Source organism: Nelusetta ayraudi, unplaced genomic scaffold, assembly GCF_046127955.1.
Source record: "Nelusetta ayraudi isolate G7.1 ecotype Tasmania unplaced genomic scaffold, CSIRO-AGI_Nayr_v1 ptg000053l, whole genome shotgun sequence".
In the NCBI taxonomy this organism is placed as follows: Eukaryota; Metazoa; Chordata; class Actinopteri; order Tetraodontiformes; family Monacanthidae; genus Nelusetta; species Nelusetta ayraudi.
The window spans coordinates 5028172-5041060 of record NW_027466103.1 but is presented as its reverse complement, the minus strand read 5'-3'; the positions used below and the strand labels follow the sequence as shown (position 1 = coordinate 5041060).

Sequence of the window (12889 nt, the reverse complement as noted above, 5' to 3'; positions counted from 1 at the left end):
GTTTATAGATTCCCCCCAAAAAATGTATCCTACAGAGGAATTTGTCCAGTAATTTGTTTCCGTAATATTTATTGTAAGGCTGTGTTCTCAAATGGCACAAATAACAGCTTTTGTGAACAGTGGAAGGAGACCACATGGCCACATTTTACAGTTCAGAGATCATTTTGTCATCATTCCTGTGTTTTTTTCTGCTCTTCCGTAACAAAAATGTGTTTATGTAATAATGCAAGTCAATCATCACTCAGCACAGAATCCTGAAATATATTTAAATATTTTAATTGTTTCAAAAAGCTGAACACTTTACTTTCCCATTTGGTGCATATAAAACTCAGGTTGTTTTAAATGTCATAGGGAAAAAAAAAAGTCCTTTCCACAGAGTTCAATATCAGTATCTTTGACCCCAACAAAATGTTGCTCCCTTCTCCCTTCCTCCGTCCCTTTATTGCTTTATACAGTCGCATGAATGAACTGAGCGACCTCCCCTCGACAAACTACTACTTCATCATTGTTTATAAGCGCTTCATCTTAATAAATTTCCTCCGAATGTATGATTGAGGAACAGCACTGCCCTTGCAGAAACAGAATACGCTTCCATAATCAGTTTGTGCTCAGTCTTTTCTCTGGAAACAAAAAAGGCCCAAGTTTCCCATCTATCATTTAGAGGACGGAGTAGTTTTGAGTTGTGGGTCTGGCGTTCGCTTGGCCTGCCAGTAGATAACCTCAGAGAGGCTCCTTTACGTACTAGTGGGAGTCAGTAATGGACTCGAATGGCCTTGCGCTCCCATTCATTAGCATTTACTGGTCTCTGAATCTCTGCTAATGGACAAATGTCTCTTATATTTATAAGGCTTTTAAAGGGCATCACATGTATATTGATTTTTTTCTTCTTCCTCCTCCTCGCTCTTCCTCAATCACTGCAATCTGAGGGAATTTTAAACAGACTTCTGGACTGGTAGAAGAAACGTTTCTATCTCAAATGGAGAGGCTGCTTCTGTTTGCACATCCAGGAACAAGGGCGTGTTCGATTAAACGCATGCAAAACCTTCACGGCTTTAGGAACTTGTCCTTGACGTGCTACGGTGCAGAAATGCGGATTGTAGATTAAACCCCTGTGTTTGTATCTTCTGCACACTGGCCTGATCAAACCTTTCTCGCACGATTAAACAGGTTTATCTACATAGGAATTTTACTCAAGCCTTAGATAAATGGCATTTGTGCAGACACAATGTTAAGCCAGGCTCTAATCGCTCATAAGGGAGGTTTTAAGAATTGGGTTGTATAGCTCTGTTTTTCAAGTGGCTAGGAGTGGCTTGAGATCTTAAACGTTCTGCCCGCTGAAAACTGAATTTGATGATAAGCTGCCAACAAGTACATATACATTATCACTGCATTCTGTAGCCTTCAGTCCATCAATTAAAAAAAAAAAAACAGAATTCCAATGCAACCCTAAAAACCTGACACACATTTGGCAAATTTTGCAAATAATAGAAAAAATACATATGTTTGTGTGGGTTTCTGTTCAAATGTTGACTTTTTATATACATATATTGGGTTGTGAACCGTTAAACCCGCATTGAAGGCAGATTCTTTAAATGTTATTTCTTTTTATTAATATTATTTGACCTGTGTTGTATTCCATAACAAATTAGTAACCTTTACAAAATCAGGAAGCTGTCTTTATGGATAAAGAGGTAGATGTTACTTGGCAAAAAGCCAGTGCGACAAAAAAACAATAGAAGAAGACAAAGCAGAGATTGTGCTGTTGTAGCAGAGGTTTCATTAGAGTGAGAATTAAAAGTGACCAAGATGACACTTGAAACGTTATTTGGTGGACAATATTGTACTTCTTCACACTGAACAAACTCATGTCAAGACTTTAAACACCGTTGTGTATAGCTGCCAGCCATCCAAACCTTATTGGTCCAGCAGAAGGTGATTGACAGTCACCTTCCAAGTTTTGCCTCTTTTTGCAAAAGACAAAAAAAATGATCCCTATTCAACCTTGTGAATCTGCTCAATAACTTCAGTGGGGCTGTCGATGAGGTGCAGCACAAGGACGCGGACCCCCGGCCGTCCACCTATCACAATCCGTCATCTGAATGCGTGGCCTAATGGGCCTGCTGCCCGGACCCCAGGCACACAGAGAGCTACATTATCTGTTTACAGCGACGCTGCCGTATTGATCACCTCCCTCCCAGCAGATAAGCAGAGTGATTTACAAAAAAAGGCAGCTGTGGAGATTCTCCTGCCATATCTCTCCCCAGGGAGGCTGATTCCATATTGTTACCATTACATTAATGAGCTAATTCTCCTGCGAGGCTCCACTAATGTTCTGGTGTAACCCTGTGGTCAGTGGAGTGCCTGGTTCAGGCTAACATTAAAGTTAGCCGGGGTGGGGATAGTTCACACAACACTGAGCATCCCAAGTCTTGGCACCTGGTTTCTTCTGTGAACAAAATACATTTTGCCTCGTCCTGATGGTATTTGTTGATTTCAGTTTAGTTGGGTTTTAATTTTTTTTTTAATATATTTTATTGCATATCTGGGACCTGGCTGGAAATAAGATTGCATGTTTTGCCACACATTTTCTAAAAAGTAGATCACATAAAAGAGGCAAAGCAGGACTTTTTTAAACTTCTGGGAGAGTCTGTTTGGCAAAAGAACATTATTTGCAAATTGCTTTTCACAGTGTCTTTGAGGTTCAGGCAACTTTCAGGCAACTCTCGATATGTGTGACCACCTCTGTCTCACATGACCTGACGCATCCTGTGAAATGAGATCTACTACCTGTCGTTTTATTTCAGGATGTTTTCCTTGTGTGTGTGTGTGTGTGTGTGTGTGTGTGTGTGTGTGTGTGTGTGTGTGTGTGTGTGTGTGTGTGTGTGTGTGTGTGTGTGTGTGTGTGTGTGTGTGTGTGTGTGTGTGTGTGCGTTGCATGATGGGTCATCAGATTTCCTCCCCCTACCTGGCTAGCGTGGCACAACAGACAGAGTAGATGTCTTGGAAGCGTTCAGGGTATCGGCCAGATCAACACCAGACTCAAATTAAATGTCATTTAGGTAGCCGTGAATGAAAGGATTGTTTGACAGCACAAGGAAATGGGTTTGCTCCTCACCTTTTATTTTGGCTTAGGATTCTTTTTCTTCTCCCGAACACAAATTTACCCTGTTTAAAGGGCTGGGATTGAACAACCTGATCTGGAAGTTGGTCCGAGGTCTGCAGCGTTACACCGGTCAGGCTTGACTGCTTGCGTAGGAAACGCACAGAGGGGGCGAGAAACGTGAGACTCGGGTTGAGGAGCGAAGATCTCGAGGGCTGATAAGTCAAAGCGGTGACGAAAAGCATAAAGGAGCTTTTACAAGCTTGTCAGCTGATCGAGGCCGGACTACTCCCTGTAATGAATGAACTTGGTTAAATGGTGGCCAACATCCATCACCTCCAATCTCACCATTATGAGGACTGTTGGAGAAAGATGCTTTTCTTTTCTGTTGGAGAGTTTCCTGCAGTTGTCGAGGTTCTTTTTTTGATAATCTCTGAGAATTCATTGGGGGTTTTTTTCTCTGATCAGGATTTTCATCACTTTAGTTTAGCCATTCCTTATTCTTAACAATACAAGTAGCTTGATATGCAAAGATTTAAAAGCTAAAAGTCATTTGCCCTCCCTGTAAGCCCGTCTGCACCTCCAGCTCACCGTTGGCCACCCAGGCAGATCCCCAGTGGGTCACAGTTGCCTGAGATGGGATCAGGTGAGATCCATCCCTAAACCCACCTGAACTGCTTGCAGCTAAAAAAGAAAAAAAAAGAAAATTGTGAGGCCACTCACCTTGCAAGGTCAAGCTGTTTGTTGTGGCTGCTCAGATTATCATCGACTCATTACATTGCAGTGCTTTTTATCGCAAGCGTAAGATCCACTGCGTTTTCTCCCTCATTTGAATCTTGCATTAATGGCGGATTGCCTGCCTTTCACAGCCATTTGAGGAACAACCAGGAGAAAATCCTTAAATGTAATGTGAATTCCTTTGCGCAGGTGAAGATATTTTGTCTGCGCAGATAGATTGGCACGCATCAGTGGCCGCAAAGTTGGGTTTTTTTTGGGGGGAAACGCGAGACGACGCCGAATGGCACTTTACTAAATTGATCCGTTAAATATCTCTCGCCGGAGCTGTCATTGGGGGCTATTGAGATAGTGGGATTCCCAGAGAGCGCAGCCCTATCAGGTGTCGTGCTCATCAAGCTCAATTATGTGGGTGGAAACCAAAGACAGATCACTGCGGCGGTGCATTGTGCAAGGTGGTGTAAGGCCATAACTCAAACATGGCTTTGACAGCCTCCTTATTTGTTCACAGATGACCAAAGACAAGGCCGATTAGCTGTGTCACCAAGCAATTGCATGCTCATTACACGAGCAGTTGAGTGAGACGCTCACGACGGCCAGACGGCACATTTGTCCTCACAGGCGCAAAGTGATTTAATAATAATAAGTTGGAATATGTTTTAGAATGTTTTTCTTCCGTCTAAAAGCTTCATCCTGTTTATTTTTTCAGGTAATATGTGTTAAGTAAAGTCAAACCCACAGTGTTTTGTCTGGCTTGAAGTGTCGGCATTAACTTAAAATAACCTCTCGAGGCAACTCGAGGAATTCCAGATAACGGAAAAACAATATGACGAACTCTGCCGTGGCCATAAAATGCACAAACACAGTGCAGACTGAGTCCAACTTAATGTTTTGAAATTAAAACAAGGGCCAAACTTCATGGGTGACAAGAACTTAGAACCCCAGGATGAAATGGTTCACATATAGAGCAACTTTAAATATTAAAAGTGTATTTTTAAATTTCTTTAAATGCACCAAAAAATACATTTCCTGCATGCATAAAACAATAAATTATATATATCACAAAGTTTTCTTTTAAAATCATTGAGTCTGCATCGTAGGATGATGGTTCACAAAAGATATGGTTGTTTTGGCTATATGATGACTGGGCAGTCTTCTTAGAGAAGTTAAAAAAAAACGTAGTCATTCGGTTACAAAGGTGACCTGTGTTGAATTTAAACGACAAGGATTTAGAATCATCAATTTAAAAAAAAGCCAAAACAAATCCTTATCTTTGTGCGAACAAACGAAGTGCCTTTTTGACCCGGTGAAACTCCACCTGGCTGCTCTGGCTGCTGTGCTTTGACGGCCATGAGGTCCTGCCTTGCCATTTTATCTCGGATCAGTCACATGATATCCTTTCCTTTTGTACACACTGCTTCACACAACAGAGAGATCATCTTAAGAGCAAATGACTTTTAATACCTCGAGTAACTCCTGTTCTCCGAAGGAATGCGCGTGGGAACAAAAGCAGCTTGAGTTTCCATTGGTGTGATTTTTTTTATTTTTTTTTTTTTTTTTGTTAATACAAGTGTTTGGAAAGTATTGTATGGAAGCGTATTGCTACCACTCTAGAATAAAACAGCGCTCGGTATCACGTTTTTACATGAAAATTATCACGTAAAAATGTGATAGTTTGACCTTATAACGTGAGACTGAGCCCTGTTTTTTTGGGGGGGGTTTTTTGTGTTTTTTTTTTCTGGGGTGGCAGCAATACGCTTCCCTAGGAAAATAGGCATCGCTGCCATTTTGCCATTTCTGTCCCAGAGTCATTCTTTCAACCCAAGCCCCAAACTATTGCACAAAGCATAGTGGGTTTGAGAAGCATTATGATGAACATAAACAAAAGAAAAGTGCGGGCTCAGGATTCAGGGTGAAGGAAAAGCTGCCTTCATGTCATATTTAAGTCACCATCAGATCACTGGAAACATGGCCCGACTCCTGCGAGCGCCGCCGCCGCCTCACCACCCCGCACCGTCAGCAACGCGGACACGGCGTGACGATCGGATGGCGGAAGGTTTTCCGACAGGTTAAATCCCACCCCGGGCCGTATCTTAACCAACGCGACCCGCGTGCCAGCGCTGCTCGGGTATTTTAAAAAACGCACAGCAGATGTTTAGGTTTTGGTTGATATCAAAATGTTTACCGCCTAAAATAAACACGGTGCGCATTAGGCGCCGGAGACCGAGACTTTCCCCACCACCCCCTCTCAAACCGGGAGATAGGACGCGCCTTTCTGCCAATGCCCTAAAATATACAGTTGTCAGGAAAAATTAACTGATGAAACCGGGGGGGTGAAGAGCGATCGGTCAGTTATCTGAAGCATTAATCTTCTGCGGGGCTCGCTGGAGGAGCAGACATAATACAGAGGCACCGCCGGGCGGTTCGCCGGTTTTGTTGGCCGCTGCCCCGGCGGGTCGGGGTTGGGGTGGGGGGGTGTGAGGGGGGGGGCAGCTGCTGAGAGGGGAAGCGGTTTTATCTGCGCGTCGGAAACGCCGCAGCATCTCGGCCAAAGATGGGGCTGAGATTGCCGGCCCCGAACCCCCCCACCCCCCCACCCCTCGACCTCGGCTGTCGAAAGGGGGAGTCTCCGAGTAAGTAGCTGATACGAGTGCTTTATTCCTCACGTCGGCCTCCTTTGCCGGCGCTTGTCAGTGAGATATGCCGCTGCCTCGCGAAGACAAACTGCACTCTTAAGGAACCGCAAATACGGGAGAGTGTGTTTGCTCTTGCCGATGACAGCAGATAGTCCTCGCCGGTGCCCCGAGGCCAGACGCTCGCATCCCAGTCGCAGCCTCTCCTTCCCAGGTCTGCGCTCTTCAAGCCGTGCGATAATGATTCTGTTTTCTTGTCTTCCGCGCCAGGTCCCTCTGCGCCGCCGCGAACACCTACCACCTGGCGTGCTCCTGCTGCCCCGTCAACTGCTCCTACGTACTGTACAGCAACAAAATAGCCTTCCTCATGGACCTGCTGCTGCATCAGCTCACGGTAAGTTGTGACAGCCCAGTCAATGTTTGCCATCTCTCACAGGAGCGCTGTCCCTCGCACAGGTCAGGTTCAGGGTTTTCAGTTAAAGCAACATCCAATGCATCGTTTAAGTTGTTTTTGGTGAAATTATTTTTATCATTAATCTTAACACCAATTGAGATAAAAATGTATTTTTCACTGGTGATGGCCAAGAGGCAACAGACACACGTGTACAAAACAAAGCCACAAGCACTGGAAAAAAAAATAAAATAAAATACGACTGCCATCAGGAAGCATGAGGAAGTATCACATAAAAGGAAAACAATAAAAGAAACGGCAGCAGATGATCAAAGCAAACAAAACACTAAACACAATGGTAGGAGCAAACTGCAGCCAAAAGTCCAGCAATGTTGTCCTTGAAGCTTTCCAAAGACGCAAAAGAATCTTGAGTGTAGTTTGGAGGGCAAAGTAGGACCAGACTCCTGCACCTCACATCACCATGAAAGCTGCCTTGATTTGACCTGTGTACAGTGTTGATTTCAAAGCCTTGAATGCTTTAAATAAATGTGCTGCTGTCACTTCCAGCCACAGTACACACAAAAACCAGTGCCCAACTGGCTGGCCAATATATATCCCCCTGACTGAGGGAACGTGAGAGCGCAGGCGGGGCTGCGCCGCAGCGACACGTCAGCCGCGTGTCCTTCAGCGCTCTGCGAGGAGGAGGCCCGTAAACATCAGCCAGCTCCAAACATCCAAACGGTGGCGGCTCGATGGGGCCGCCTGCACTCAGCGGTGCAGACAGGACGAGGCGCAGGCACAGAGTCGCGCTCGCATGCATGAACCCTACTGGGGCTTCCACCTCCTCCTCCTCCTCCTCCCCCTCCTCCTCCTCCTCCAGCCAGCCAGAGAGGGCCGAGTTCCAATCCAAAGCAGTCATATTTCCTCGGGGCACGCAGGGAGAGGGTTCGCCTGTACGCTTCAGTTTATATAAAACATATCCCAGCAGCTGCTCTGCTGACGGACGCGTCCAGCGGCGCCGCCAGAGACGAGCTAGCTGCTCGCCGTGCGTTGAGACGTGGCCTCGAAATAAACGGGGGGGGACGAAAGTGCCTGGCGCTTTTAAAAACACCCTGCGCTTCAAAGTTGTGATTTATTTTATTTTTTTTATGCGTAGCTGGTAAAACTAACTATTTCATTTTGAGAGTTTGAACCGAGCGCTCACTCGCGCTTGTGTTCGCTCTGGTATGCGTGTGTGGGAGCAATAGAGTGGAGCGGTGGGGGCTACGCTGCCATACGAGCAAGTAGCTTTTTAATTAGATTTGTGGAGAATGTCGGTGGATTTACCTTTGCTGTCAGCGTTCACCCCGACCATTAGACCCAAAGAGAGGGTCCCGCCATGGTGAGCTTATCCTGAGGGCCGGCTGCATGTGTGTTTGAAAGTTTGTGTTAGAAATAGATAAATAAAAATCAAACATGAGCCTTCCATTTTGCATCATTTGTATTTAGTATGTGTGTGGATGACGGCAAACAACTTCATAAACGAGCTTTCACGTCTTTTGCTGTGTCTAATCGGCGTCATTGTTGTTCTCCATTGCAGCACGTCTGCATCAAAAGTAAACACTATGTGTTCCCATTACAGTTTTTCGCAAAATAAAAGCAATATTTCGAAAGAGTACAATTGCAATTTGCAGGTGTTACGTTTTCGTTTGTTTGTTTACGTTTGTTTGCTGTCAAGAATGGTTGTTATATTTTTTCTCTTTGATTACTTATAAGCCTTAAAAAATATTCCATCTCCTCCTCCTCCGTCCAAGCATAATGCGGCATTTTCACTTGAAGTGAACTGGTCACGTGACCCAGTACGTCGAGTCCACTGACGTGTAAATGCGAAAAAAGTGTTTCCATGACACTTTTGCAACATACCTCTATATGGATACGTCTGAACAACCACCTCATGAGAGCGTCACAACCTTTGAGCCACGTTTGAGAGTTTTCCCAGGTTTAGGTGCTTCCATGACCAGTTTTCTTACTGCGATATTTAGTTTTTGCGCAATTCTAGGGGTCACGGAAAGGCAGCTAATGACGTTGACTCTTGCAGCTCTACGTCCCGGATGAGGACAAGTCCATTTTTGGCCGCAGCGTCAACAAGCAAGTCTTCGAGGGCCTGACGACGGGCCTCCTGCAGACGGCCGCCTCCGTCCTGGGCTCCGTGTGTCCGCACGTCTCCGAGGCCGGCCAGGGTGACAAGGCGCTCATCTCCTCCCCGTTCGCCAAGGTCAAGAGCTGCGCCACGGAGTCCTTCAACACCCGCACGCAAGACCTCATCAGGTACCCCCTCTTCCTCCTCCTCCTCCTCCGACGCTCTCAGATCTTCTCACGCTGCTGCTTCTCCTCCTACGTGGCACCTCGTCTTCCTCATCCTCATGACCTTTTGACCTGCTCCCGCAACCCCCCCCCCCACTCACCCACCCACCCCATCGCTACTCTTGAGTCTTAGCCCATGTGAAGCGCAGGCTAAACCGAGTGTCAGACCTCCTGGAAACGATCCAACTGATGTCTTGTTAGCATGGGAGTAGTGTGAGAATGAGGGTGAATTCTGGCACCCTGCCATCCCCCCCCCCCCACGCGCTCTTACGGCGCTGCATTTCAAGTCGAATCCATTTCTGGAAGGGGTGGGGGCGGGTGGGCAAAGAGTAGCATAAACAGAGAGCTCTTCCAAAGCTTTGAAAGGGGGCCTCCCTGAACCCCCCCGGTGCAGGAGCCGCGCCGGCCGTGTGGGTCTGGGCCGTAGGAGTCGGCAGCGACTGAGGAAAGGCAGGCGCCCACCTGATGAAGCCGCGTGAAAGAGTGCAGCCTCTCCTCTCCGCCGCTCCCCTTCCCTCCCACCAGCCGTGATTCATGCAGAGCGAGCAGCTGCGCAGAGGACTCGCCGGCTCTCATCCGCTGACCCGTTCGTAACCCTGGAGACAAGAGGGAGGGCCTGAGAAAAATGGTGTCGTCACGCCGGTAATCCCGCGCAAAAGACCAAAAGATTTACGCCTGCCTAAAGTGCACCCGCGCCTTGTTTTTGTCGCACCGAAAAATTGCGCGCAAGTGGCAGGTTCGACCACCAGGCTGGCCGTCGAGCGGCGGACTTGAGTCTTGACGAGAGATCCTCTCAACCCAGGGTAAAGCTGTGGAAGGGGATCAAGTCAAAACAATGGCACCGGGTTCAAGTGTCGGGTGACCCGCGTCTGGAGGTTGAGAAGCCTCGTAATCGCAGGTCTTCAGGGGAACTCACCGAGTGACAGTTCTGACGATGACAACAGCAAACAACAACAAAAAGGTTATTTTTCAGCCGACGAGGAGCTGAGCCTTCGAAGTGACCACGGCGCTGCTGGAAGCTTTTGATGGCTCGTCTCTGTCCTCTAAACGTTTCTGGAAGAGATCTTTTTTCTTCTTTCTTTTTTCTTTTGCTGAGCCCTTAAGGTCCCAGCATCCAAACCCTCCACAACCCCACCCCACTCCCCACCCCCCCACCCCACCCCACACACACACACACACACAGGTCAGCAGATTGTGGAAGGCCCAGAGCCTGGCTGGCACAACAGCCCTCTAATGACACTATTAGCAGTGATTTGTGCCTGAAAGAGTACAGGGAATACGATCATGAGACCTGTCATTGGCCAAGACAAATTGGAGATATCACAGTAATGGCGGGGGTGGAGGGGGAATGGTAGGGGCGGGGTTGTTGTGGGGGGCTTAGGTGAGGTATCTGCTTTCAGCTGTGGAAGTATGCACAGAAAAGGCCTTTTGTTTGCCTGTGTGGCGTGATCTTTTTACAGAGGTAGTTAAAAAAAATAAAAAAATCAAGTGTTTTCTTTTCATTTCCCTCCTGTCTCTTGTCCTTCTCCAGCTACGTCGTGAACATGGGCCTGATCGACAAGCTGTACGGCTGCTTCCTGTCAGTGCAAGGCCCCGTGGACGACCACCCCAAGATGTCGGCGTTCCTCCAGCAGGCCTCGGCGCTGCTGCACGCCATGTGCAAGCTGTGCTTCGTCGTCACCGGACGGTGAGCCGGCCGCATATTAAAGTTATTTAACATGGTTTTTTTTGCTGCATAATTACACATATCTTGCTCATATATTTGTTGTCTTCAGTCTCTATCTGCAGTGTAGAACGTTGTAAAGATTAAAAAAAAAAAAAAAAAAAAGATTGTATGAGAAGGTGTGTCCAAACTTTTGACTGGTAGTGTATAACTGAGTTATATTTGTTATCACAGTAGAGTGTAGTAAACTAGTTGTCCTTAATAAGTAGCTCTGTGGTTCAGAAAGGTTGGTGACCCCTGCGGTAGCGCTTCTTAAATGTCACGCGACTCCGCGAAGGGACGCAGCTCAGACAAAAAGGCCGGCAGCTCCTCCGGTCGTTCCTCCCCCAGCCGGGACGGACGGCCGGCCGGCTCACCGGCTGAGCTGCCGCTGCCGCTGCTGCTGCTGCTGCTGACACAGATAGGCATCTACTTGACCCGGCGCTCTGTCACTCACCGTAAAACCTTAGCCCCGCAGTGCAAGGAGAGGCCGGGGGGACGTTGGATGGGGGGGAGCCCACCCACGCGCAACCACAGTGACTCCCCACGCTCCCCCCACCCCCCTTGGAGAGGTTCAGCGGCGCTGCTGACAGAGGCTAAGCACACAGGCCCACTGACGGACATCGGGGAGACAATTGTTCACTTAAAAGTCAAAAGGGACGCCGCCCCTGAAAGTAGCCGTTTGACGGGCTTGAACGGATGCAGTTTCACGCCCAGGCCCACCACTGGATGGACGCAGTGTCCGACTATCCGGGTCTTAATCAGGATCAGTGAAGAGCCGGGGAGCCCGACTCTCCGCACCGTATGTAAATTGGCCCTGTCGAGTATTTCGGCCGTGCCAGTTGCTGTGTCAGGGGATTAGAGCGGCATTAGCAGGCTGCGTCCCTGCCTGGCGGCATATTTCACGCGGGGCCTGTTGGCTAACGTCAAGTATCAGCACGCACCGGAGTTTCCATCCAGAGGTCACACACCCTTCATTCTCCGACTGAGGGCAGATCCCAGCCAGCGCTACTGTGCTTTTAATCTTGGCAGACGGGCGAAATGTTTTCTCCCGGCCAAGTGTTTTAGTTGATCCTGGAGGGTCAGAAGCTGTTTATTACTCTTTAAGTTACGATGACGCTTCGTGGGTTTTTCACAAGACTTAAAGAAACCAGAGCCTCTGAATACCTGCCAACAATCCTCAGGAAAGTCCGTTTAGGGTGATTGTCCAGGATAAGCTTCCCAACATATAGAGCAAACATTTAAGGGTTTTAGTACAACTTGTTCACGCATGTCCTGGCGAGCCGAGAGGGCGACCACCAGTAGCTCCGCAGGGCCGGACCAGTGGAATCGCACCGGATACTATAAACTTTTTGTATTGCCAAATTATTTTTTCTCCACCTCTGAAGGTCACAGAAAACTGCCTCATGGAAACATTTTAAAGTCGATTTCTAAGCTCCCCAGTACTTATCAGGGTAAATAGTTGTTTTGCAGCTAAGTTGCATTTCTGTATTGTTCACACTGTTGTGTTGTGTTGATTACAGCAGCTCTTCTAATCCTGCCGTCAGATTCTTTGGCTTCATTGCAGTTTTGAAGGGATAGAATCCAAATGTATTTATTCATTTATTTATTTATTTTAGAGCTAAATGTATTTCTGGCCACCTGCAAATGGCTTCACTTATGTTCACACATACAACCCAAAGTAATCCTTTGACATTTCTGTATACATAAAAGCGAAATGCCTGCTTGAGATTTATGACTTTAAAAAAGAAAGAAAATATTTTTTTTTCCCTTGTTGATGTTCATTTCAATTTCAAGCTTTGCAGTAATTCAATTGGTTCTCAGGAAGGAAGTCCCCAATGCGTGTTTCCAACAGGCTGTCGTCTGCTTGGAGCTATGCAAACCTCAGGCCACACCAGCTTTGATCTGATTGAGTCACAGCGTTCAGCAGCTCCATCTGACGTAGCTACGTTTGCTGCTGCCTCAGCACAAACATGTTCATATTG

The 12889-nt window shown here is 47.2% G+C and overlaps 1 protein-coding gene across 6 annotated transcripts in view; it reads left to right on the top strand.

Annotated features, from left to right (window-relative positions):
- Positions 1–12889, top strand: part of scaper (S-phase cyclin A-associated protein in the ER) — a 57649-nt gene that overhangs the window by 33564 nt on the left and 11196 nt on the right. For all 6 annotated transcript variants that reach the window (XM_076038043.1, XM_076038042.1, XM_076038044.1 and 3 more), the window contains 3 exons: positions 6739–6862; positions 8937–9166; positions 10734–10889. In XM_076038043.1, the coding sequence (XP_075894158.1) occupies positions 6739–6862; positions 8937–9166; positions 10734–10889 (510 nt within the window). The remainder of the gene's footprint in view (positions 1–6738; positions 6863–8936; positions 9167–10733; positions 10890–12889) is intronic.